The following is a 27497-nucleotide window of genomic DNA, read 5'->3' as shown; positions in this document are numbered from 1 at the left end:
GTCCAATTTGTCCTGAGTACGCTGATACCCCATATGTGGCAGTAAACCACTGTTTGGGCGCATGGGAGAGCTCGGAAGGGAAGGAGCGCTATTTGACTTTTCAATGCAAAATTGACAGGAATTGAGATGGGACGCCATGTTGCGTTTGGAGAGCCACTGATGTGCCTAAACATTGAAACCCCCCACAAGTGACACCATTTTGGAAAGTAGACCCCCTAAGGAACTTATCTGGATGTGTGGTGAGCACTTTGACCCACCAAGTGCTTCACAGAAGTTTATAATGCAGAACCGTAAAAATAAAAAATCATATTTTTTCACAAAAATTATATTTTTGCCCCCAATTTTTTATTTTTCCAAGGGTAAGAGAAGAAATTGGACCTCAAAAGTTGTTGTCCAATTTGTCCTGAGTACGCTGATACCCCATATGTGGCAGTAAACCACTGTTTGGGCGCATGGGAGAGCTCGGAAGGGAAGGAGCGCCGTTTGACTTTTCAATGCAAAATTGACAGGAATTGAGATGGGACGCCATGTTGCGTTTGGAGAGCCACTGATGTGCCTAAACATTGAAACCCCCCACAAGTGACACCATTTTGGAACTTATCTGGATGTGTGGTGAGCACTTTGACCCACCAAGGGCTTCACAGAAGTTTATAATGCAGAGCCATAAAAATAAAACAAAATTTTTTTCCCACAAAAATTATTTTTTAGCCCCCAGTTTTGTATTTTCCCTAGGGTAACAGGAGAAATTGGACCCCAAAAGTTGTTGTCCAATTTGTCCTGAGTACGCTGATACCCCATATGTGGGGGGGAACCACCGTTTGGGCGCATGGGAGGGTTCGGAAGGGAAGGAGCGCCATTTGGAATGCAGACTTAGATGGAATGGTCTGCAGGCGTCACATTGCGTTTGCAGAGCCCCTAATGTACCTAAACAGTAGAAACCCCCCACAAGTGACACCATTTTGGAAAGTAGACCCCCTAAGGAACTCATCTTGATGTGTTGTGAGAGCTTTGAACCCCCAAGTATTTCACTACAGTTTATAACGCAGAGCCATGCAAATAAAAAATATTTTTTTTTCCACAAAAATTATATTTTAGCCCCCAGTTTTGTATTTTTCCAAGGTTAGCAGGAGAAATTGGACCCTAAATGTTGTTGTCCAATTTGTCCTGAGTACGCTGATACCCGATATGTGGGGGGGAACCACCGTTTGGGCGCATGGGAGGGCTCGGAAGGGAAGGAGCATCATTTGGAATGCAGACTTAGATGGATTGGTCTGCAGGCGTCACATTGCGTTTGCAGAGCCCCTAATGTACCTAAACAGTAGAAACCCCCCACAAGTGACCCCATATTGGAAACTAGACCCCTCAATGAACTTATCTAGATGTGTTGTGAGAACTTTGAACCCCCAAGTGTTTCACTACAGTTTATAACGCAGAGCCGTGAAAATAAAAAATCTTTTTGTTTTCCCACAAAAATTATTTTTTAGCCCCCAGTTTTGTATTTTCCCAAGGGTAACAGGAGAAATTGGTCCACAAAAGTTGTCCAATTTGTCCTGAGTACGCTGATACTCCATATGTTGGGGTAAACCCCTGTTTGGGCACACAGGAGAGCTCGGAAGGGAAGGAGCACTGTTTTACTTTTTCAAAGCAGAATTGGCTGGAATTGAGATCGGACGCCATGTCGTGTTTGGAGAGCCCCTGATGTGCCGAAACAGTGGAAACCCCCCAATTATAACTGAAACCCTAATCTAAACACACCCCTAACCCTAATTCCAACGGTAACCCTAACCACACCTCTAACCCTGACACACCCCTAACCCTAATCCCAACCCTATTCCCAACTGTAAATGTAATCTAAACCCTAACCCTAACTTTAGCCCCAACCCTAACTGTAGCCCCAACCCTAACCCTAACCCTAGCCATAACCCTAGCCCTAACCCTAGCCCTAACCCTAGCCCTAACCCTAACCCTAACCCTAGCCCTAACCCTAGCCCTAGCCCTAGCCCTAGCCCTAGCCCTAACCCTAGCCCTAGCCCTAACCCTAGCCCTAGCCCTAACCCTAGCCCTAGCCCTAGCCCTAGCCCTAATGGGAAAATGGAAATAAATACATTTTTTTTTATTTTTCCCTAACTAAGGGGGTGATGAAGGGGGGTTTGATTTACTTTTATAGCGAGTTTTTTAGCGGATTTTTATGATTGGCAGCCGTCACACACTGAAAGACCCTTTTTATTGCAAAAAATATTTTTTGCAATACCACATTTTGAGAGCTATAATTTTTCCATATTTTGGTCCACAGAGTCATGTGAGGTCTTGTTTTTTGCGGGACGAGTTGACGTTTTTATTGAAAACATTTTTGGGCACGTGACATTTTTTTATCGCTTTTTATTCCGATTTTTGTGAGGAAGAATGACCAAAAGCCAGCTATTCATGAATTTCTATTGGGGGAGGCGTTTATACCGTTCCGCGTTTGGTAAAATTGATAAATCAGTTTTATTCTTCGGGTCAGTACGATTACAGCGATACCTCATTTATATCATTTTTTTATGGTTTGGTGCTTTTATACGATAAAAACTATTTTACAGAAAAAATAATTATTTTTGCATCGCTTTATTCTCAGGACTATAACTTTTTTATTTTTTTGCTGATGATGCTGTATGGCGGCTCTTTTTTTGCGGGACAATATGACGCTTTCAGCGGTACCATGGTTATTTATATCTGTCCTTTTGATCGCGTGTTATTCCACTTTTTGTTCGGCGGTATGATAATAAAGCGTTGTTTTTTGCCTCGTTTTTTTTTTTTTTTTCTTACGGTGTTTACTGAAGGGGTTAACTAGTGGGACAGTTTTATAGGTCGGGTCGTTACGGACGCGACGATACTAAATATGTGTACTTTTATTGGTTTTTTTTTTTTATTTAGATGAAGAAATGTATTTATGGGAATAATATTTTTTTTTTTTTTCATTATTTTGGAATATTTTTTTTTATTTTTTTTACACATTTGGAAAAATTTTTTTTTACTTTTTTACTTTGTCCCAGGGGGGGACATCACAGATCAGTGATCTGACAGTTTGCACAGCACTCTGTCAGATCACTGATCTGACATGCAGCGCTGCAGCCTTCACAGTGCCTGCTCTAAGCAGGCTCTGTGAAGCCACCTCCCTCCCTGCAGGACCCGGATCCGCGGCCATCTTGGATCCGGGGCTCGAGCAGGGAGGGAGGTGAGGAGACCCTCGCAGCAACGCGATCACATCGCGTTGCTGCGGGGGGCTCAGGGAAGCCCGCAGGGAGCCCCCTCCCTGCGCGGTGCTTCCCTGCACCGCCGGCACATCGCGATCATCTTTGATCGCGGTGTGCCAGGGGTTAATGTGCCGGGGGCGGTCCGTGACCGCTCCTGGCACATATTGCCGGATGTCAGCTGCGATAAGCAGCTGACACCCGGCCGCGATCGGCCGCGCTCCCCCCGTGAGCGCGGCCGATCGGCTATGACGTACTATCCCGTCCAGGGTCAGATAAGCCCAGGGCACCTCGACGGGATAGTACGTCTAAGGTCACAGAGGGGTTAAAAAAAAGTCATTAAAATAAAAAATAGTTATATACTCACCCCTGGGATCCAGCGAAGCTGTGTGATGCTGCCGCCATCTTCCGTTCCCAAGATGCGTTGTGAAATTACCCAGATGACTTAGCAGTCTCGCTGTGTCAGGGGGGGGAAAGACATGATCCCCTGACAAATTCAGGTATGAGGGGCACATTATAATAGCGATTATTTCATCCTGCGTCCCCATCCTGTCATGTGCTGCACCCATCCTGCGTCCCCATCCTGTCATGTGCTGCACCCATCCTGCGCCCCCATCCTGTCATGTGCTGCACCCATCCTGCGTCCCCATCCTGGTATGTGCTGCACCCATCCTGCGTCCCCATCCTGCGTCCCCATCCTGTGTCCCCATCCTGTCATGTGCTGCACCCATCCTGCGTCCCCATCCTGTCATGTGCTGCACCCATCCTGCGTCCCCATCCTGTCATGTGCTGCACCCATCCTGCGCCCCCATACTGTCATGTGCTGCAGCTATCCTGCGTCCCCATCCTGTCATGTGCTGCACCCATCCTGCGTCCCTATCCTGTCATGTGCTGCACCCATCCTGCGTCCCCATCCTGTCATGTGCTGCACCTATCCTGCGTCCCCATCCTGTCATGTGCTGCAGCCATCCTGCGTCCCCATCCTGTCATGTGCTGCACCCATCCTGCGTCCCCATCCTGTCATGTGCTGCACCCATCCTGCGTCCCCATCCTGTCTTGTGCTGCACCCATCCTGCGTCCCCATCCTGGTATGTGCTGCACCCATCCTGTGTCCCCATCCTGTCATGTGCTGCACCCATCCGGGGGCCTCATCCTGTCATGTGCTGCACCCATCCTGCGTCCCCATCCTGTCATGTGCTGCACCCATCCTGCATCCCCATCCTGTCTTGTGCTGCACCCATCCTGTGTCCCCATCCTGTCATGTGCTGCACCCATCCGGGGGCCTCATCCTGGTATGTGCTGCACCCATCCTGTGTCCCCATCCTGTCATGTGCTGCACCCATCCGGGGGCCTGAGCAGGCGGGGACACCGGCGCGCTGTGGGGGTCAGGTGCCAGTATCGCCGCCAGCTCAGGCCCCCCAGCACTTACTATACTCACCTGTCCTGCGTTCCACCGCTGGGCGCCGCCATCTTCCCGGTCTCCTGGCTGTGACTGTTCAGTCAGAGGGCGGCGCCGGCGCGCATTAAGCGCGTCATCGCGCCCTCTGAACTGAAGGTCACAGGCCGAAGATCGGGAAGATGGCGGCGTCAGCGGTGGAACGCAGGACAGGTGAATATGGCCGATACTCACCCTCCTGGCGGTCCCCGCTTCTCTGTTGGAGATCGCGGTGTGCGTTCAGTGTGAACGCATACCGCGATCTCCCGGGAGCGTCACTCTGTGAGGCCCAGACTGCGCCGGCGCTTGCGCAGTCTATAAAGGCTTCGGACAGAGTGACGCTCCCAGCGTTATATTATAGATATCTATATATATCTATCTATCTACTATCCATATCTCTCTCTATAATATATATATATATATATATATATCTTTTTGTTTCCCCAGTGATCGGTCCAATGGTAGAGTAAAACTTACCTTTTATTTATCCATTAATAAGTTCCAGATTTCTTCAGTTACAATATTGCATACATTCAATCCCTTATGGACGACATGTTTCTACACATGTCGTCCATAAGGGATTGAATTGAACATCCCCGGCACCTGCGCTGTAAGTTTTTCTTTTCAGGCATGCGCAGTTTGCTCTGCCCTTCGAACTTACAGCGCAGGCGCCGGGGACATTCATGAAGGATATAGAGGAGGCATTTGTGTCAGGGGGGGAAAAGACATGATCCCCTGACAAATTCAGGTATGAGGGGCACATTATAATAGCGATTATTTCAGCGTTGCAGGGACCCGAACTAAAAGAGCCACTTTGACAGAATGCAGCATTAGTACTGCACAAGTTAGTTAAAAGCGCCTGGGGAAGGGGGGGGGGGGGGGGTGACAGGTTCCCTTTAAACTGCAAAACTTGAAATTATACTTTAGGAGTGGATAAAGGAGTTTAGTTTTATGTCAATCTTATTAGAAATGTTTTTTTTTTCCAAAATTAAATTTTCACTGAAATATTATAGCATTTTCAATTACAAAAACATAAAGAATAAGAAAAAGGACAATATATCATAGAATAGAAGTATAAAGTCCAATAAAACATCAAGTTATGGGAAGAAAAAGGAGGGAAGGGAACATTTTAAGCCATCAATATTGAAATGTTTTTTGTCATGGATCTTGGCTAAATTTAAAAAGGAAAATGCATACTATTTAAAAAAACAAATATTGTAGTAAACAAATGAATTTCCAGGCTGTGAAAAATTACATAACAAAAGCAGGAAAATATTTAAAGGGAATTTATTCCCCCACCAATTCATCATGGCTTCTGTATAGTTTTGCGCCTTTTTATGTTTGCACCCATTTCATTATTCTATTAGTGCTTTTTTGAAGTTTATTTTATCCGTACCAGTCTGTTTCTTTTTGTTTTTTTGTTCTCTGCTTTGTGGGCAAAGTTTAGTGATCCTAGATGTTTCCTCCAGATTCCTCCATGGAGACTTTATAAAAAATTTCAAACTTTGGCCTAAATTTTCCAAGTCAAGTGCCAAGAGTTGAGATTCAGAAATAAATGAAAACAAATTTTAAACAAAAGAGGTATTAAGTGTAGGATGGGAACATGTAGTAAAAGAATACAAAATTAAGTTCCTAACACCCTTGTTAAACGGTTTCAGTAAATTAATATATGCTTCGCATTGGTAACAAATGTTCAAAGAATTCATTATAGCATACTGATCAGAAGAAATTGTAAAATTGTAAAGCCCACCTAGCACACATATTGTTTTCTGGTAAGAGTGGAATTTCCAAAACCTTAGTGCTGGTTATGATAATCTCTTGGCTTGCAGTAGCTACAGTTTTTCCGGTTATTCTGTGCACCTGGTAAAAAGCATGAGGCCTCAAATAGCGGTCATCGGCTGTTCCAATAAACATCTGCAGGGTAACAGGCTTCTCTGTATAACCCACGAGCTGGAAGACAAGATACACCAATGGTCATGGATTGCTAATGATGTACTAGTTAGATTCCGGAGGATTTGTTAACCCCGAGACTGCAGAAGTCTTTGCATTAAATAAAGGTTTGTGTGAGCATGTAGACAAAAAGTTTATCATTAGTTGTTGCGCAAAATACATTATTACATTTAACTATAAATATTCCAAAGAACATACAGTATTACAATGGCAGGTAAAGGGTTAGATACATGTCACTCCTAAAGGCAGAAAGAGTATGGGACTCCAGAATGCCACGTAGCTCACTGGCCGTGACACAGAAATCGAAAATATAAAATGTTCGGCTTGAACATGGACCCTTCTCAACAAGTAATCCAAATCTCCAATGAAATCAGACCTCACCTGTCTTATGTAGCATGTCTGAACTCCTCACAACCCCGTATTTTTGCATTAACATCTTCACCCCGAAGCCCATTTTCACCTTCCTGACCGGGCCAATTTTTACCATTCTGACCACTGTTACTTTATGAGGTAATAACTCTGGAACGCTTCGACGGATCCCAGTGATTCGTACGCTGGTTTTTTTTTCATGACATATTGTACTCCATGATAGTGGTAAAACTTGCTTGATATAACTTGCGTTTATTTGTGAAAATTTCACAGAAAATATTTCATAAACAACATTTCCCACATGTCTACTTTACATCAGCGCAATTTTTTAAAATTTTTGTTAGGATATTATGAGGGTCAAAATTTGACCAGCGAGTTATCATTTTTACAACAAAATAATTTTTTTTAGGGACCACCTCACATATGAAGCGACTTTGAGGGGCCTATATGACAACAAATACCCAAGTGTGACATGATTCTAAAGACTACACCTCTTAAGGTACTCAAAACCACAAAGAAGAAGTTTATTAACTCTTCAGGTGCTTCATAGGAATTAATGGAATGTGGAAGAAAAAAATAAACATTTAACTTTTTTCTACAAAAAGTTTCCTTTAGACCCATTTTTTTCTACTTCCACGTGTCTGTCTCTTTGATTTAGTTGTTCCCAATTCTAGGTGCCTATGAATAGAGAACACCTGAGTAGGTTGGAAATCCCATCTCTAACAGGGTAAAAGGAGAAACTGCACAACAAAATTTTGGAGTGCATTTTCTCCTAAGTATGCAATACCCAGAATGTGTAGAAAAACTACTGTTTAGGCGCACGGTAGGGCTCAGAAGGGATCGAGCGCCATTTCACTTTATGAATGCAAATTTGCAGGAATAATCAGTGGACGCCATGTGCGTTTGGAAAGGCTCTGATGTGCCTAAACAGTGAAAGACCCACAAATTACACCATTTTGGAAACTAGACCCCTTTGGGAGCTTATCTAGATGTGTATTGAACACCTTGAACCCCCAGGTCCTTCACAGAAGTTTCTAATGTTGAGCCGTGGAAATAAAAACAAAAAAAACATTTTCCCTCAAAAATGTTTTTTTCAGCCACAAATTTAGCATTTTCCTAAGGGTAAAAGGAGAAAATGGACCCCAAAATTTGCTGTGCAATTTCTCTTGAGTACACAGATACACATCTGGTCAAAAACTGCATTACAGGCACAGTGCATACCTCAGAAGGGAAGAAGCATCATATTGGAGTTCAGATTTTGCTGGACTGTTTTGAGGGTGCCATGTCACATTAATAGAGTCCCTGAGGTGCCAGAACAGCAAAATCCCCCATAAGAAACCTCATTTTACAAACTATACATTTTAATGGATTAATCAAGGGTGCAGTGATCATATTGACACCACAGGTGTGTCACAGAATTGTATACCTTTAGGCAGTAAAGAAAAAATAATTACATTTTTACCACCAAGATTCTGTGTTAGTCCCAGATTCTACATTTTCATACTGGGAAATAAATAAAAATGGCACCAAAATTTGTTCCACAGTTTCTGCTGAATATAGAAATACCTTGTATATTGCTGTACAGTACTGCTTAGCTACACGGTGAGACTAAAGGATGGAGCGCTACTTGCCTCCTGGAGCGCAGATTTTCCTAGAATAGTTTGCGGATTCCACATACAGAGACTTCAAGTGCTAGAAGAGGAGAACCCCCCTCAAGTGACCCCCATTTTGGAAATTATAACCTTTGGGAATTTATCTACAGGTATATTGACGACTTTGCCTCCAAGGGTATTTTCCAGAAACAGGCAGCAGTGGCTGATTCAGGTGAAACCCCCGAGGGATCCATTCACTATAATGAGGCAGCAGATTTAGGGGATAGTCCACGGTGAGCGGGGGCGCCATTTGCGCATGTGATAGGGTGACAACCTCCGCTGGCAGGTAGGGTGCATGTAGTGGCGTGCAGGGTCAGGCACCACCCTGGTCTTTTCTATGGTATGTTGTTGTGATGGTATATGTAGTGCACTAATTGGGATTTTTTTTAAATGTAATTAATAAAAGGTAACTTTTTATCCATTAAGCACTGGGGATTTTTCTGTGAGCTCCCTAATAATATATCCCCAAAGATATTTTTTCATTTCTGTGACTGATATATATATAGCCCCCAGCGATATACAGTACAGACCGAAAGTTTGGACACACCTTCTCATTTTAAGATTTTTCTGTATTTTCATGACTATGAAAATTGTACATTCACACTGAAGGCATCAAAACTATGAATTAACACATGTGGAATTATATACTTAACAAAGAAGTGTGAAACAACTGAAATTATGTCTTATATTCTAGGCTCTTCAAAGTAGCCACCTTTTGCTTTGATGACTGCTTTGCACACTCTTGGCATTCTCTTGATGAGCTTCAAGAGGTAGTCACCGGGAATGGTTTTCACTTCACAGGTGTGCCCTGTCAGGTTTAATAAGTGGGATTTCTTGCCTTATAAATGGGGTTCGGACCATCAGTTGTGTTGTGCAGAAGTCTGGTGGACACAGCTGATAGTCCTACTGAATAGTCTGTTAGAATGTGTATTATATCAAGAAAAAAAGCAGCTAAGTAAAGAAAAACGAGTGGCCATCATTACTTTAAGAAATGAAGGTCAGTCAGTCCGAACAATTAAGAAAACTTTTAAAGTGTCCCCAAGTGCAGTTGCAAAAACCATCAAGCGCTACTAAGAAACTGGCTCACATGAAGACCGCCCCAGGAAAGGATGACCAAGAGTCACCTCTGCTTCTGAGGATAAGTTTATCCGAGTCACCAGCCTCAGAAATCGCAGGTTAACAGCAGCTCAGATTAGAGACCAGGTCAATGCCACACAGAGTTCTAGCAACAGACACATCTCTACAAATGTTAAAAGGAGACTTTGTGCAGCAGGCCTTCATGGTAAAATAGCTGCTAGGAAACCACTGCTAAGGCAGGCAACAAGCAGAAGAGACTTGTTTGGGCTAAAGAACACAAGGAATGGACATTAGACCAGTGAAAATCTGTGCTTTGGTTTGATGAGTCCAAATTTGAGATCTTTGGTTTCAACCACCGTGTCTTTGTGCGACGCAGAAAAGGTGAACGGATGGACTCCACATGTCTGGTTCCCACCGTGAAGAATGGAGGAGGTGTGATGGTGCTTTGCTGGTGACACATGTTGGCGATTTATTCAAAATTGAAGGCATACTGAACCAGCATGGCTACCACAGCATCTTGCAGCGGCATGCTATTCCATTCGGTTTGCATTTAGTTGGACCATCATTTATTTTTCAACAGGACAATGACCCCAAACACACCTCCAGGCTGTGTAAGGGCTATTTGACTAAGAAGGCGAGTGATGGGGTGCTACGCCAGATGACCTGGCCTCCACAGTCACCAGACCTGAACCCAATCGAGATGGTTTGGGGTGAGCTGGACCGCAGAGTGAAGGCAAAAGGGCCAACAAGTGCTAAGCATCTCTGAGAACTCCTTCAAGATTGTTTGAAGACCATTCCCGGTGTCTCCCTCTTGAAGCTCATCAAGAGAATGCCAAGAGTGTGCAAAGCAGTCATCAAAGCAAAAGGTGGCTACTTTGAAGAACCTAGAATATAAGACATATTTTCAGTTGTTTCACACTTTTTTGTTAAGTATATAATTCCACATGTGTTAATTCATAGTTTTGATGCCATCAGTGTGAATGTACAATTTTCATAGTCATGAAAATACAGAAAAATCTTTAAATGAGAAGGTGTGTCCAAACTTTTGGTCTGTACTGTATGTGACCCCACCAGTGATGTATATTCCCCCCCAGGGACATATACCCCAGTGCCATCTTTGCTTTCTAGTGATGTCTAATCCCCCCAGCCTCCCCGCTGACGAATATGTCTCAGCATCTCCTGTCATGACTATGCCCCCCCAACCCCTACTGTAATTTATACGACCTCAGTCTCCCATGATGCATATATAGCAGTCTCAATATTTCCTATGTTCTGTATATACAGCAGTCCCAGCGTCTCCTGTGTGATGTATACACAGCAGTCCCAGAGTCTCCTGTGTGATGTATACACAGCAGTCCCAGAGTCTCCTGTGTGATGTATACACAGCAGTCCCAGAGTCTCCTGTGATGCATACACAGCAGTCCCAGCGTCTCCTGTGTGATGTATATACAGCAGTCCCAGGGTCTCCTGTGTGATGTACAGTGCCTTGCGAAAGTATTTGGCCCCCTGGAACTTTTCAACTTTTCCCCACATATCATGCTTCAAACAAAGATACCAAATGTAAATTTTTGGTGAAGAATCAACAAGTGGAACACAATTGTGAAGTTGAACGAAATTTATTGGTTATTTTAAATTTTTGTGGAAATTCAAAAACTGAAAAGTGGGGTGTGCAATATTATTCGGCCCCTTTACTTTCAGAGCAGCAAACTCACTCCAGAAGTTCATTGTGGATCTCTGAATGATCCAATGTTGTCCTAAATGCCTAATGATGATAAATATAATCCACCTGTGTGTAATCAAGTCTCCGTATAAATGCACCTGCTCTGTGATAGTCTCAGGGTTCTGTTTGAAGCACAGAGAGCATTATAAAGACCAAGGAACACAACAGGCAGGTCCGTGATACTGTTGTGGAGAAGTTTAAAGCTGGATTTGGATACAAAATGATTTCCAAAACTTTAAACATCCCAAGGAGCACTGTGCAAGAAATCATATTGAAATGGAAGGAGCATCATACCATTGCAAATCTACCAAGACCCGTCCGTCCTTCTAAACTTTCATCTCAAACAAGGAGAAGACGGATCAGAGATGCAGCCAAGAAGCCCATGATCACTCTGGATGAACTGCAGAGATCTACAGCTGAGGTGGGACAGTCTTATCCATAGGACAACAATCAGTCGTACACTGCACAAATCTGGCCTCTATGGAAGAGTGGCAAGAAGAAAGCCATTTCTCAAAGATATCCATAAAAATGGTAGTTACCTGCCGATAATGGTATTTCTCTGATCCCATGATGGCACCACGGAGAGAGGGGTCCGCCCCCAGGGACAGGAAACCTACAGATGAAAAAGGGCGTACCTCTCTCCCACATCAGTTGGATTACAGAGCCTTATACAGAACTTCAGCTGCAACTCAATATTTGCACAAATTAAACTTAACCAATCTAACTTAACAGAGGCACCGTGACTAAAATTAATTACTAGTACATTACAAAGTGCACACCTGTGTGTGAAAAGGGAGGGAATATACGGGTGCCATCATGGGATCAGAGAAATACAGTTATCGGCAGGTAACTACCATTTTCTCTATCCCCATGATGGCACCACGGAGAGATTTGAATAGATAGAGCTCTTAGGGAGGGACCACTGCCTCTAGAACCCTTCGCCCAAAGGTAGGATCAGAGGAGGTCAAGTCTAAGCGGTAATGCTTAAAAAATGTAGACTGGGAAGACCAAGTGGCCGCTCTACATATCTGTTGTATTGAAGCGCCAGCTCTCTACGCCCAGGATGATGCCACTGCTCTGGTCGAATGAGCCTTTGTATTCTCTGGGATGGCTGTCCCGCAGGATGAGTAGGATAGGGCGATGGCGTCTCTTATCCATCTTGCTAATGTGGCTTTTGATGCTTTTTGTCCCTTGCGTGGACCCTGGAAGCAGACAAACAGAGCCCTATCCTTCCTGCGCTCCCTAGTGGCTGATAGATATTGGATCAGACATCTTTTTACGTCTAGGGTATGCAGTGTTTTTTCCCCCTCATTTTTAGGGTTGGGACAAAAGGAGGGCAACGAAATCTCTTGCGTTCTATGAAACTGTGACGCTATTTTAGGGAGGTAAGCCGGGTCAGTTTTAAGAATGACTCTGTCATCAAGTATTTGGGTAAAGGGTGGGCATGAAGATAGCGCTTGTATGTCGCTGACTAGACGAGCCGAGGTTAGGGCCACTAGGAGTGTGGTTTTTAGGGACAAAATCTTTAAGGGAACTTCTGTCAGGGGTTCAAAGGGAGGTTTGGTTAGAGCGTTTAAAACAAGGTTTAGATCCCATGGAGGAGAATTGTGGAGGGGAATAGGCCTGGACCTACTTGAGGCTTTAATAAATCGCATGACCCACCGATTTCTGGCCAAATCATAATTATACAGTGCTCCCAAGGCTGCCACCTGAACCTTTAGAGTGCTTGCAGCCAACCCTCCCTCCAGACCCCTTTGTAAGAACTCAAGGATTTTTCCAATTGGAATCTCCTCGGACGGGTCTGCACCTGATACCGACAAAAAATTTTTCCACACTTTCCCATATATTCTAGTGGTTACGGGTTTTCTACTCTGTAATAGAGTGGACACTAAGTTGGGAGAGAACCCTTTATCCCTTAGCAACCTCCTTTCAAAAGCCACGCTGTCATGTGTAAATTCTTTACATTGGGGTGGAATACCGGACCCTGGGACAAAAGGTTCGGGGAGTCTGGTAGAACCCATGGACTTGATATGGACATTTTTCTTAGCCAAGAAAACCATATTCTGCGGGGCCAAAATGGCGCTATTACTATCACTCTAGCTCTCTCCTCCCGAATTTTCCTCAATACTAAGGGGATGAGCGACATTGGAGGGAACGCACAGGTGAGATGATAGTTCCAAGGAATTGTCAGTGTGTCTAGAGCTACAGGGTTCCCCCGGGGATCGATTGAGCAGAAACTTTGTGGTTTTGACTGTTCGCAAATAGGTCTATTTCTGGTAAACCCCAGAGATTCACGATTTGATCGAAGACCGACTGGTTTAGCTCCCACTCCCCCTGCTTTAAGCATGTTCTGCTCAGGAAGTCTGCAGTTTGGTTTTCTGAGCCCTTTAAGTGAAGAGCTGTCAAGGACTTTAGACTGTGTTCCGCTATGTGGAAGATGGATTGGGTTACCTCCATCAATGCTCGACACCTGGTGCCCCCTTGGTGGTTTAGGTATGCGACCACAACTTGGTTGTCCGAAAAGACCTTTACGTGATGGGAATGGAGGAGATATAGAAAGTGTGTTAGGGCCAGTTTTATTGCTAACAGTTCTTTCATGTTGGAAGAAGTTAGCTCTTGACTTTTGTTCCAATTCCCCTGTGCCACTTGATTGTCTATATGTGCTCCCCAACCCCAGGGGCTTGCATCTGTCGTTAGAATCTTTTCTGTCGGTAGCGCCCAAGGAACCCCTTTGGTTAAATTCCCTGGGTCTGCCCACCATACTAGGGAGTGTATCGTGTTTGGTGATATACTTAGCTGCCAGTCTAAATTTCCGTGCAGAGATATGCCTGAATCTAAAGTCTCTCATTGTAGATCCCGGAAATGACATTGTGCCCACTGTACGGCCGGGATACAGGCAGTCATGGAGCCCAACAGGGACATTGCTTTCCTCAGAGTAGTGACTGGGGATACCGTCAGCTGTAACACTGCCTGTGTCATTTTTTGAATCTTCTCCTGAGGAAGATAGCATTTCTGTGTGATCGAGTCTAGGACTATCCCTAAGTACTCCTGTACCTGGGATGGCACCATCTTGGACTTGGGTATGTTTAGCAGCCACCCTAGACTCGACAGTGAAGCCATGACCAGATTCAACTGTTGTTCGCAATGTTGAAATGAGTTCCCTACCACGAGGAGGTCGTCCAGATAGGGAACTATTAGGATATTCTGTTCCCGTATGTGGGCCATTACCTCTGACATTATTTTCGTGAATACCCGAGGAGCGACGGCTATCCCGAAGGGGAGAGCCCGGAATTGGAAGTGTTTTACTTCCCCCTGGATATTCACTGCCAGTCTGAGATATTTTTGATAATCTCTGTGGATGGGCACATGGTAATATGCGTCTCGTAAATCTAGAACAGTCATGAAACACAAGGGAAAGAGTATTCTCACGCAAGATTTTATTGTCTCCATTTTGAAATGTTGTATCTCGAGGAAACTGTTTAATTTTTTGAGATTTATGATCATTCTGTATGATCCGTCCGGTTTCTTGCGGAGGAAGAGAGGAGAATAGAAACCCGTGCCTCTTTCCTGGTATGGGACTTCTTGCAATACACCTTTCTGGATTAGGTTCAGAATTTCCTTCTGGAGAGCTGACTGTTCGTGTGATTGTTTTTGAGACGTTATCATGAAGGAGTTGCCGGGAGGGATACGAAATTTGAATTTGAGGCCTTCTCGTATAATACCTAAGATCCAAGGACTGTTTGAAATTCTTTCCCAGGCTGGAAGAAACTCTGCTAGTCTCCCTCAGACCCGGGAAGTACCTTCATTGAGATTTTTTATTATCTGGAAGGGGGGGTTTGTTGAACAAGAAGCCCCTGTTTTTGTTCCTTCTGTCTTCCCATCCGTCTTTATTCCCTTTTGGGGGTCTTCTCCGCATGAACTTTCTGTTCCGAAAAAAACGCCTATATGACTGGTTAGGGAACCCGGGGAAAGATTCCTTTTTATCTCCTGCTTTGTCGAGGATGTCGTCCAATGTTGATCCGAACAGAAATTCACCTTCGCAAGGTATTGAGCATAACTTGGTCTTTGTTTGCAAATCCCCCGGCCAGCACTTTAGCCACAGGGCACGTCTTGCGGCGTTTGAGAAAGAGGCCGATCTGGCTGCTAATCTCGCTGAGTCCACCGAAGCGTCTGCCAAAAAGGCTGCCGCCCCTTTCATCATGGACACTGACTTCTGGATTGTTTCTCTTGAAACTTTCCCCTTTAGTTGGGAATCCAAGTGCTCTAGCCATACCATTAAGGCACGGGCCGTACAGGTGGCTGCGATGGCTGGTTTTAGACCACCTCCTGCTGCTTCCCAGGAGTTTTTTAAGAAAGTCTGCTTTTTTTGTCCATTGGATCCTTTTGAGTGCCCATGTCCTCGAAGGGCAGGGCAAATTTTTTTAGAGGCCTTTGCTATGGCCACATCCAGTTTGGGTGCCTTGCTCCAGGATGAGCAGGCTGGGTCGTCGAACGGGTATTTTCTCTTGGGGGTCAAGAGAACTTTTTTATCAGTTTTTTTCCATTCTTTCTTGATCAAAGAATGAATTTTCTCATTTATTGGAAATACTCTTCTTTTCTTTTGTTCTAATCCGCTGAACATTATGTACTGTGCTGTTCTTTTAGGACGTTCGTCTACCAGACCCATGGTCGTTCTGATGGCCTTCACCAGTGCGTCTGTCTCTTCGATGGGGAAGCAACTGCGTCCCCCCTCTGATGATAGTGAAGAGGTCTCGGATGTCGACGAATCGTTAGAGTCAGATGTTTCACTTTCTGATTAGTCTATGCTAGATTCAGGGGACTTATGACCTGATCTATGTTTTTTCTTCGGGACTTTAATGCCTTTGAGGGCACTCTCCACCTGCTTTTTTATTAGTGTTTTCAGGTCTGATGCGAACGCCGGGGATTCCTCCTGAATGGTTTTTTCTATGCAAGACTCGCATAGCTTTTTTTTCCCAGGAGGAAGGTAGCTCTTCCAAACATATCGCACACACTTTGTGCTTTGATTTGTCTGTACATTTTCTTCCCTAGGAGAAAGAGTAATCACATATTACATTATTACTTTCACGTAGATCACTCACCCTTAGTGAATAAGAGATACCGTCTCTGGCCTTGGGACTATATCCGCTGGATTCGTCACCGGTCGCGTAGTTTTTTCAGAGACTCGGCTGCGTTGTGACCCTGAGCGTCCGCTGCTGCTGCACTGCTGGGAAGGAGCGTTTCCCTTGCGCTGATGCTGTGAGTGCGGGTGCCGCTGTACCTGTACTTGCTCAGGCGATGATTGCGCACACTCCTGTGCCTCTTGCTGCTCTTTATCGCTCATAGTGGCTCCACTCTGCATTTTTAGCAACGAGGATGTTTTTCCACGCTTTTCCCTTAGGGAACGCTCTTTTTAAATCTGCCGCCGGTAGAAGCGGCAATCTGCGCATGCGCGCGCGTCACTTCCGGTTCGCGGCACAGGCGCCCCATAGGGAGGATATTATCGGGGACGCCTGTGCGCGCGTTCTATCGTTCCGCCCCCGTCCTGCTGCCCCCCGCACTTCCGGTTTAGGCGGCGGTGTCCGGCGGTGCCATGGCCGCATTTGCGCGCTCTAGCGCTCCTGTGCCCCTCATGGTAGCGTAGCCGCCGCTACCTCCATGTACCGATCAGCGGTACAGAGGCTATATCGGTGACGGCCGTCACCTGCCTCTTTCCTCCCCTTTTTTTTTTTCACGGGGAAGGCAGGCTCGAATCTCTTCACTGCCTCCCCCTGCTACACTCACCCATAGGGCCCGCCGACCCCAGCAGTGGTGCTTCAGGGTCGGAAGAAAAAGGGGGAGAAAAACCTGCTGGATCCAGCCATGACAGGGCGCCCCCTGTCAGGAACCGACCGGCCAGCTCCCTGGAATCCCACGAAGAATCCTTCAGATACGTGCTGTTGGTTCCCCGTCAGGGACAGGAAACCAACTGATGTGGGAGAGAGGTACGCCCTTTTTCATCTGTAGGTTTCCGGTCCCTGGGGGCGGACCCCTCTCTCCGTGGTGCCATCATGGGATAGAGAAAAGTGTTGTTTAAAGTTTGCAACAAGCCACCTGGGAGACACACCAAACATGTGGAAGAAGGTGCTCTGGTCAGATGAAACCAAAATCAAACTTTTTGGCAACAATGCCAAATGATATGTTTGGCGTAAAGGCAACACCGCTCATCACCCTGAACACACCATCCCCACTGTCAAACATGGTGGTGGCAGCATCATGGTTTGGGCCTGCTTTTCTTCAGCATGGACATGGAAGATGGTTACAATTGATGGGAAGATGGATGGAGCCACATACAGGACCATTCTTGAAGAAAACCTGTTGAAGTCTGCAAAAGATCTGAGACTGGGACGGAGATTTGTCTTCCAATAAAACAATGATCCCAAACAAAGCAAAATCTACAATGGAATGGTTCACAAATAAACATATCCAGGTGTTAGAATGGCCAAGTCAAAGTCCAGACCTCAATCCAATCGAGAATCTGTGGAAAGAGCTGAAAATCGCTGTTCACAAACGATCTCCATCAAACCTCACTGAGCTCGAGCTGTTTGCCAATGAAGAATGGGCAAGAATTTCAGTCTCTTGATGTACAAAACTGATAGAAACACACCCCAAGCGACTTGCAGCTGTAACTGCAGCAAAAGGTGGCGCAACAAAGTATTAAGTTAAAGGGGCCAAATAATATTGCAAGCCCCACTTTTCAGTTTTTGAATTTCCACAAAAATGTAAAATAACCAATAAATTTCGTTCAACTTCACAATTGTGTTCCATTTCTTGTTGATTCTTCACCAAAAATGTACATTTGGTATCTTTATGTTTGAAGCATGATATGTGGAAAAAGGTTGAAAAGTTCAAGGGGGCCAAATACTTTCGCAAGGCACTGTATATATAGTAGTCCCAGCGTCTCCTGTGTGATGTATACACAGCTGTCTCAGCATCCTCTATGTGATATATACAGCAGTCTCAGCGTCTCTTGTGTGATGTATATACAGCAGTCCCAGGGTCTCCTATGTGGTGTATATACAGCTGTCTCAATGTCTCCTATGTGATGTATATACAGTAGTCCCAGCATCTCCTATGTGATGTATATGATTTACAAAACTTATGACAAAAAGGCGACTGCTCTCCTTGCTGACACAAACCTGGAAAAGCAGCTGTGAGAAGCAACAAGATCACTATCACCTAGCATCACAGCTGCGCCAAAGAGAAGCAGCTCCAGTCAATCACATTTAGGGTGAGTTAATGTAATTAATTGTTTGACTAAATATACAGGGGTCATTTTTAAGGTGATCATTTTTGTGTGGCCCCCAAATGATGGTAAAAATTTCCAAATGGCCCTCGGCTGGAAAAAGGTTCCACACCCCTGTCTTAAAGGGTAAGAAGTCGTTTATGGTCCAGTGGAATCCTCAAGCGGAGGAATCATTGCAATCCTTATTTCACAGTGGAGCATCGGGCGGGGAAGTTGCAGGGAAATGCGGATGCCCTGTCAAGGGCCCCCTTCATGGTGACAACAGATCAACCCTACAAGTTTGAACTGGGGGGAGGGGAATATGTGAGGCATTGACAGGTGACGGGGTTCTATTGAAGAGATTACACGCAAAAGGGTCATTGTCCATCTCTCCTCTCCCCGCATGCCCCCTTGGCCTGCACGTCCATTTTATTGTCGATGCCACTTAAGGTGAAATAACCTTTAAAAAACAGATTCAATGTGGCGAGTGCCGTACTTTCTTTGTTGAACGTTGATTTTCTTATTAGTAAATTTAACCTTCAAAAACTAAAAAAAAAAAATGTATTTTTTATGATCTAGAGTAGACAATATACAATCCACAATGCAGATGCATCACTGTAACCTGAATGACTGAAAGTGGCAATTATAATTTATGCAACTGAAATTACCAATATTACCTTGCATTTCCTAATAAAAATGCAGAAAAAAAAAGACAGTAAAGGAGCTGACCTCTGATTTTAAACAGCACTATATCAACACTGTCAGCAGACCGTGCATTCAGGGAACAGAGCCAGCTCTCGTTTGTGTTTCCCTACCGTTTCCATAGCAAAGGCCAATGCATGCGTAAGCTAACCAAAGCTGAGCGACTAGAAAGGAAGCAGTGAAGGTCACAATGGGATAAGCTATGTGTTTGCAAGGTAGCACTAAGACAAACTGGTACATCTGTCTCATTTTTTCTATTATTTGAACTGTGAAACACTAACACATGCTCACAGCTCTGACAAAATAATAGCTCTTGGTTCAAATAAAAATAAAATAAAAAATTACCTATTGCTTATATAAATCAACAAAAATAAATAAATATTCTCCACTTAGTAGACTCTTCTCACTCAAATTTGCTAATAAAGTGCATATGAATGAGACAGAACAGAAATCTTCAGCTTAAGGCCCCTTCACATTAAGCGACGCTGCAGCGATACCGACAACGATCCGGATCGCTGCAGCGTCGCTGTTTGGACGCTGGAGAGCTGTCACACAGACAGCTCTCCAGCGACCAACGATTCCGAAGTCCCCGGGTAACCAGGGTAAACATCGGGTAACCAAGCGCAGGGCCAACCAAGCGCAGGGCCGCGCTTAGTAACCCGATGTTTACCCTGGTTACCAGCGTAAAAGTAAAAAAAAAAAACAGTACATACTTACCTACCGCTGTCTGTCCCCGGCGCTCAGCTTCTCTGCACTCCTCCTGTACTGGCTGTGAGCACAGCGGCCGGAAAGCAGAGCGGTGACGTCACCGCTCTACTTTCCGGCTGACCGACGCTCACAGCCAGTACAGGAGGAGTGCAGAGCACAGCGCTGGAGGACAGACAGTGGTAGGTAAGTAACATAGTAACATAGTTAGTAAGGCCGAAAAAAGACATTTGTCCATCCAGTTCAGCCTATATTCCATCATAATAAATAAATACCCAGATCTACGTCCTTCTACAGAACCTAATAATTGTATGATACAATATTGTTCTGCTCCAGGAAGACATCCAGGCCTCTCTTGAACCCCTCGACTGAGTTCGCCATCACCACCTCCTCAGGCAAGCAATTCCAGATTCTCACTGCCCTAACAGTAAAGAATCCTCTTCTATGTTGGTGGAAAAACCTTCTCTCCTCCAGACGCAAAGAATGCCCCCTTGTGCCCGTCACCTTCCTTGGTATAAACAGATCCTCAGCGAGATATTTGTATTGTCCCCTTATATACTTATACATGGTTATTAGATCGCCCCTCAGTCGTCTTTTTTCTAGACTAAATAATCCTAATTTCGCTAATCTATCTGGGTATTGTAGTTCTCCCATCCCCTTTATTAATTTTGTTGCCCTCCTTTGTACTCTCTCTAATTCCATTATATCCTTCCTGAGCACCGGTGCCCAAAACTGGACACAGTACTCCATGTGCGGTCTAACTAGGGATTTGTACAGAGGCAGTATAATGCTCTCATCATGTGTATCCAGACCTCTTTTAATGCACCCCATGATCCTGTTTGCCTTGGCAGCTGCTGCCTGGCACTGGCTGCTCCAGGTAAGTTTATCATTAACTAGGATCCCCAAGTCCTTCTCCCTGTCAGATTTACCCAGTGGTTTCCCGTTCAGTGTGTAATGGTGATATTGATTCCCTCTTCCCATGTGTATAACCTTACATTTATCATTGTTAAACCTCATCTGCCACCTTTCAGCCCAAGTTTCCAACTTATCCAGATCCATCTGTAGCAGAATACTATCTTCTCTTGTATTAACTGCTTTACATAGTTTTGTATCATCTGCAAATATCGATATTTTACTGTGTAAACCTTCTACCAGATCATTAATGAATATGTTGAAGAGAACAGGTCCCAATACTGACCCCTGCGGTACCCCACTGGTCACAGCGACCCAGTTAGAGACTATACCATTTATAACCACCCTCTGCTTTCTATCACTAAGCCAGTTACTAACCCATTTACACACATTTTCCCCCAGACCACTAACTACAAACACTAAGTATGTAGTGTTTGGTTTTTTTTACTTTTACGCTGGTAACCAGGGTAAACATCGGGTTACTAAGCTCGGCCCTGCACTTAGTTACCCGATGTTTACCCTGGTTACCAGTGAAGACATCGCTGGATCGGTGTCACACACGCCGATCCAGCGATGTCCACGGGAGATCCAGCGACGAAATAAAAGTTCTGGACTTTGTTCAGCGACCAACGATCTCCCAGCAGGGGCCTGATCGTTGGTCGCTGTCACACAACGATTTCCTTAACGATATCGTTGCTACGTCACAAAAAGCAACGATATCGTTAACGATATCGTTATGTGTGAAGGTACCTTTAAGTCACCGAGGGATCATGCTGCCCAAACAAATCTAATGAGAAGTGGAAACAGCTAGAAAGATTGTGGCACAGATTAAGTTGCTGCCATTAGTAAAAGCTGTTCTACTATTTCATCCCAGTACTGGATACACAGCAACACTGCTGAGTACTTCTGTACACTGTTCTCTATGCTGCTGCTAGTGCATTTGAAAGAAAGGTGGATTGCTGTGAGGGGAACAAGAGAAAAAAAAATGTATAAATCTTCAGCATAGCGAGTGTGAGCGAGCTGAGTGTGAGCTGAGCGTAAGTGTGGACGGCGGTAAGTGTGACTTGTGATTCAGTGAAGAGGTATTTGGAAAACCTTTAACAGATACCTGTGTGAATTGGTGTGAGTTGCTGAATTGGGAGTAGCTATATTCATAAGGGGTTAACTTAGGGTGGGGGCTCATAATTAAGGGTTTATAAGGGGCAGCTGTTTGGGGCTCCAGTCCTTTTTGGAAGTGCATTTGAACAGCAAAGTGGATTGCTGTGAGGGGAACTAGAGAAAAAAAATCTATAAATCTTCAGCATAGCGAGTGTGAGCGAGCTGAGTGTGACCTGAGTGTAAGTGTGAGCGGCGGTAAGTGTGACTTGTGATTCAGTGACTTTGGATTCAGGGAGTTTCTAAGGGAGGAATTACTGAATTGCGGTCTGTAGTTTATTAATACTTTGTATTTATTTTTATTTAACTTTTCTGTCTGGTGCAATCCCCATTAGGAAATGTGCTCCACTCTTGTAAATGCCATCCAGTGCACATCTTGCCACATGTATGCAGTCCTTCATCAGCCGGTCGAGGGTGCATACTGCTGTGCGAGATGTGAGCACATTGTGCATTTGGAAACCCAGATTCTGGATCTAAATGTGCAGCTGGCAACACTGAGATCCATAGACAATATGGAGGGGAGTGTTCTGCTCAAGGAGCAGACGCTCAATGGGACAGATGAGGGGGGGATGGTGGGATGGAGCTGCAGGATGGGGAAGTAGCAAGTTGGGTGACAGTTAGGAAGCGGGGTAGAGGGAAGAGTGCTAGGGAGGCTAGTCCTGATCTGGAACACCCCAATAAGTTTGCTAAGTTGGCAGATGAGGGGGGTGCCAGTACAGGGGTAGCACTGCTGCAGCCAGGCATGTCCTCTGAAAGCCGGAGGAGTGACTGCTCCAGTAAGGAGGGAAATAGGAGAGCAGGGCAGTCCAGACAGGTGCTGGTAGTGGGGGACTCAATTATTAGGGGAACAGATAGGGCAATCTGTCACAAAGACAGGGATCGTCGAACGGTGTGCTGCCTACCTGGCGCTCGAGTCCGACACATCGCTAATCGGGTGGACAGATTACTGGGAGGGGCTGGTGAGGACCCAGCGGTCATGGTGCACATAGGCACAAATGACAAAGTTAGAGGTAGGTGGAAGGTCCTTAAAGATGATTTCAGGGAATTAGGCTGTAAGCTGAAAGCAAGGACCTCCAACGTGGTATTTTCCGAAATACTGCCGGTACCACGTGCCACGCCAGAGAGGCAACGGGAGATTAGGGAGGTTAATAAGTGGCTCAAGAATTGGTGTAGGAAGGAGGGGTTTGGGTTCCTGCAGAACTGGGCCGACTTCTCAGTTGGCTACAGGCTCTATGCTAGGCACGGCTGCACCTCAATGGGGAAGGTGCAGCTGTGTTGGGGGAGAAAATGGCTAGAAGGTTGCAGGAGTGTTTAAACTAGGAATTGGGGGGGAGGGTATTCATTTTATAGGAGGGGAAGATAGTGCAGATAGAGACCTGGGCACAAGTAAGGAAGATGGGGGTGGCGGTGGCATGGGGGGTGGGGTTAGAACAGTTAATAATTTAAGAAAGAATAGAGGTGCAGAAAGATACATAAAATGTATGTATACTAATGCCAGAAGCCTCGCCAACAAAATGGACGAATTAGAACTAATGTTGTTGGAGCATATTTATGACATGGTGGGGATATCTGAGGCATGGCTGGATGAGAGCCATGACTGGGCTGTTAACTTGCAGGGCTATAGCCTGTTCAGAAATGACCATACAGATAAGCGAGGGGGTGGGGTGTGTCTATATGTAAAATCGTCCTTAAAACCCATCCTGCGTGATAATATAGGTGAATTTAACGAAAATGTAGAATCCCTGTGGGTGGAGATAAGGGGAGGGGGAAAAATAATAAATTACTGATAGGGGTTTGTTATAAATCTCCAAAAATTATGGAAGCAATGGAGAATATCCTCGTAAAGCAAATAGATGAAGCTGCGACTCAAGGAGAAGTCATTATTATGGGGGACTTCAACTACCCTGAAATAGATTGGGGAACCGAAATCTGCAGTTCCAGCAAAGGTAATCGGTTTTTGACAACTATGAGAGACAATTACCTTTCACAACTGGTTCAGGACCCAACAAGAAGGGGGGCACTGCTAGACCTAATATTAACCAACAGGCCAGACCGCATATCAAATATAAGGGTTGGGGTCACTTGGGAAATAGCGATCACAGAATAATACGTTTTCATGTATCCTTTAAAAAGATGTGTAATAGAGGGGTTACAAGGACACTAAACTTCAGGAGGGCAAATTTCCAACGGATGAGAGAGGATCTTGGTGCAATTAACTGGGACGATATCCTGAGACACAAAAATACACAAAGAAAATGGGAGACGTTTATTAGCATCCTAGATAGGACCTGTGCACAGTATATACCGTATGGGAATAAACATACTAGAAATAGGAGGAAACCAATATGGCTAAATAGAGCTGTAAGGGGCGCAATAAGTGACAAAAAGAAAGCATTTAGAGAATTAAAGGAAGTAGGTAGTGAGGAGGCATTAAATAAATACAGAAAATTAAAAATTCTGTAAAAAGCAAATCAAGGCAGCAAAGATTGAGACAGAGAGACTCATTGCCAGAGAGAGTAAAAATAATCCCAAAATATTCTTTAACTACGTAAATATAGTAAGAAACTAAAAAAATGATAGTGTTGGCCACCTTAAAAATAGTCTGGGTGAAATGGTGGATGAGGATGAGGAAAAAGCCAATATGCTAAATGACTTTTTCATCAGTATTTACAAAAGAAAATCCCATGGCAGACAAAATGACTAGTGATAAAAATTCCCCATTAAATGTCATTTGCTTAACCCAGCAGGAAGTGCGGTGGCGTCTAAAAATCACTAAAATTGACAAATCTCCGGGCCCGGATGGGATACACCCTCGAGTACTGCAGGAATTAAGTACAGTCATTGATAGACCATTATTTTTAATCTTTAAAGACTCCATAATAACAGGGTCTGTGCCACAGGACTGGCGTATAGCAAATGTGCTGCCAATATTCAAAAAGGGGACAAAAACTGAACTCGGAAATTATAGGCCAGTAAGCTTAACCTCTACTGTGGGTAAAATCCTGGAGGGCATTCTAAGGGATGCTATACTGGAGTATCTGAAGAGGAATAACCTCATGACCCAGTATCAGCATGAGTTTACTGGGGACCGTTCATGTCAGACTAATTTGATCAGTTTCTATGAGGAGGTAAGTTCCGGACTGGACCAAGGGAACCCAGTGGATGTAGTGTATATGGACTTTTCAAAAGCTTTTGATACGGTGCCACACAAAAGGTTGATACATAAAATGAGACTAATGGGGATAGGGGAAAATATGTGTAAGTGGGTTGACAGCTGGCTCAGGGATAGGAAACAAAGGGTGGTTATTAATGGAGCACACTCGGACTGGGTAGCGGTTAGCAGTGGGGTACCACAGGGGTCAGTATTGGGCCCTCTTCTTTTTAACATATTTATTAATGACCTTGTAGGGGGCATTCAGAGTAGTCTGATTGCCGTAGGTGGAGTCGGGAAGGAATTTTTTCCCCAAGGTGGAGCTTAATCTTTGCCACATGGGTTTTTTTGCCTTCCTCTGGATCAACATGTTAGGGCATGTTAGGTTAGGGTATGGGTTGAACTAGATGGACTTATAGTCTTCCTTCAACCTTAATAACTATGTAATTATGTGAGAGAGACAAAGGAGTGGGATCTCCTCTTTTGTGTATAGTGCATAAGAAATATACAGGCCAGTCCCCATCACTTCTGTAGTTTCTATAAATGTTTTATTATCTCATTCTAGTGCTGAATACAAAGCAACACTTTTCAGTACATCCATTCTACAGATGCTACTAAGTGCGTGTCTGTGTATACCAATATACCATGTAGTGCTCAGTCTGAGTACATCACTGATAAAAAATATTGATTAAAATCTTATCTCATTGAATACAAGAACAATTTCCAAAATTTTGACAAGACTGAGTTTTATAGAACATTTTTTAACCCATAGCATGAAAGCAAAGTTAATAATATAACTTTCATTAAAAAATCTTCAGTTTTACTCAAATTAGTTGATGGAAAAATAAATACACCCCACAACAAAAACTACTACAATTTAGTATTTTGTAATATGACCTCCATGATTTAAGGATATCAACAAGTGTTCTACGCATATAATAAAAGAGTTGTGACATATTACAACATCTGTAAGGAACGACCTCTTTTAAAGCTTGAATGCTGGATGGAGAGAGATAATTTCTATATTCAGAAATCCCCATAGGTGTTCGGTGGGGTTCACATCAGGAGACACTTGGCCACTGAATCACTTTCACCCTGTTCTTCAGAAATGTAGCAGATGTATGTTTTTGCACTTTTCCAGCAAGATAATGATCCAAAAGTGCATGTCTACCAAGGGCACAGAGTGACAGCAGCATCTTCTCCTTCAATATACAAGTACTTCTCACTAAATTAGAATATCATCAAAAGGTTCAATTATTTCAGTTTTTCAATATAAAAAGTGAAACTCATATTATATAGAGTCATTAAAAACAGAGTGATCTATTTCACGTGTTTGTTAATGTTAATGATTATGACTTAGGCTATGTTCACACCTTGCGTCGGGTCCCTGCGGGTTCTCCCGCAGCGGATTTGATAAATCTGCAGGGCAAAACAACTGCGGTTCTCCCTGCAGATTTATCGCGGTTTGTTCCGCGTTTTCCGCTGCGGGTTTCCGCCTATACTATTGATGCTGCATATGCAGCAATATGCAGCATCAATAGTAATGTTAAAAATAATAAAAATTGGTTATACTCACCCTCTGATGTCCGGATCTCCTGGGCGCTGCACCCGGCGGTCCGGTTCCTAAGATGCTGTGGGAGAAGGACCCTTCGTGACGTCACGGTCATGTGACCGCGACGTCACCGCAGGTCCTGGTCGCACAGCAACTCTGACCGGACGGCCGCGTGCAGCGCCCAGGAGCTCCGGACATCAGAGGGCGAGTATAACCAGATTTTTTATTTTTTAACCCCAAATATGGTTCCCAGGGCCTGGAGGAGAGTCTCCTCTCCTCCACCCCGGGTACCACCCGCACATTATCCGCTTACTTCCCGCAACGTGGGCACAGCCCCATGGGGGAAGTAAGCGGTTCAATGTATTCCTATGGGTGCAGAATCGCAGCGATTCTGCACAAAGAAGTGACATGCTGCGGGTTGTAAACCGCTGCGTTCCCGCGCGGTTTTTCCCGCAGCATGTGCACAGCGGTTTGCGGTTTCCATAGGGTTTACATGTTACTGTAAACGCTATGGAAACTGCTGCGGACCCGCAGCATCAAAATCGCGGTGGTTCCGCGGTAAAAACCGCTAAGTGTGAATATAGCCTTACAGCCGATGAAAACCCAAAAGTCATTCTCTCAGTAAA

General features: G+C 44.6%; 1 protein-coding gene across 1 annotated transcript in view; it reads right to left on the bottom strand.

Annotated features, from left to right (window-relative positions):
* Positions 1 to 27497, bottom strand: part of NFATC3 (nuclear factor of activated T cells 3) — a 224022-nt gene that overhangs the window by 77408 nt on the left and 119117 nt on the right. The window contains exon 4 of the mRNA XM_069740254.1: positions 6416 to 6615. Coding sequence (XP_069596355.1) covers positions 6416 to 6615 — 200 coding nt within the window. The remainder of the gene's footprint in view (positions 1 to 6415; positions 6616 to 27497) is intronic.

The sequence above is a fragment of the Ranitomeya imitator genome, chromosome 9, assembly GCF_032444005.1.
Source record: "Ranitomeya imitator isolate aRanImi1 chromosome 9, aRanImi1.pri, whole genome shotgun sequence".
Classification (NCBI taxonomy): domain Eukaryota; kingdom Metazoa; phylum Chordata; class Amphibia; order Anura; family Dendrobatidae; genus Ranitomeya; species Ranitomeya imitator.
The sequence above is the reverse complement of the archived record's forward strand: the minus strand, read 5'-3'. Positions and strand labels throughout refer to the sequence as shown.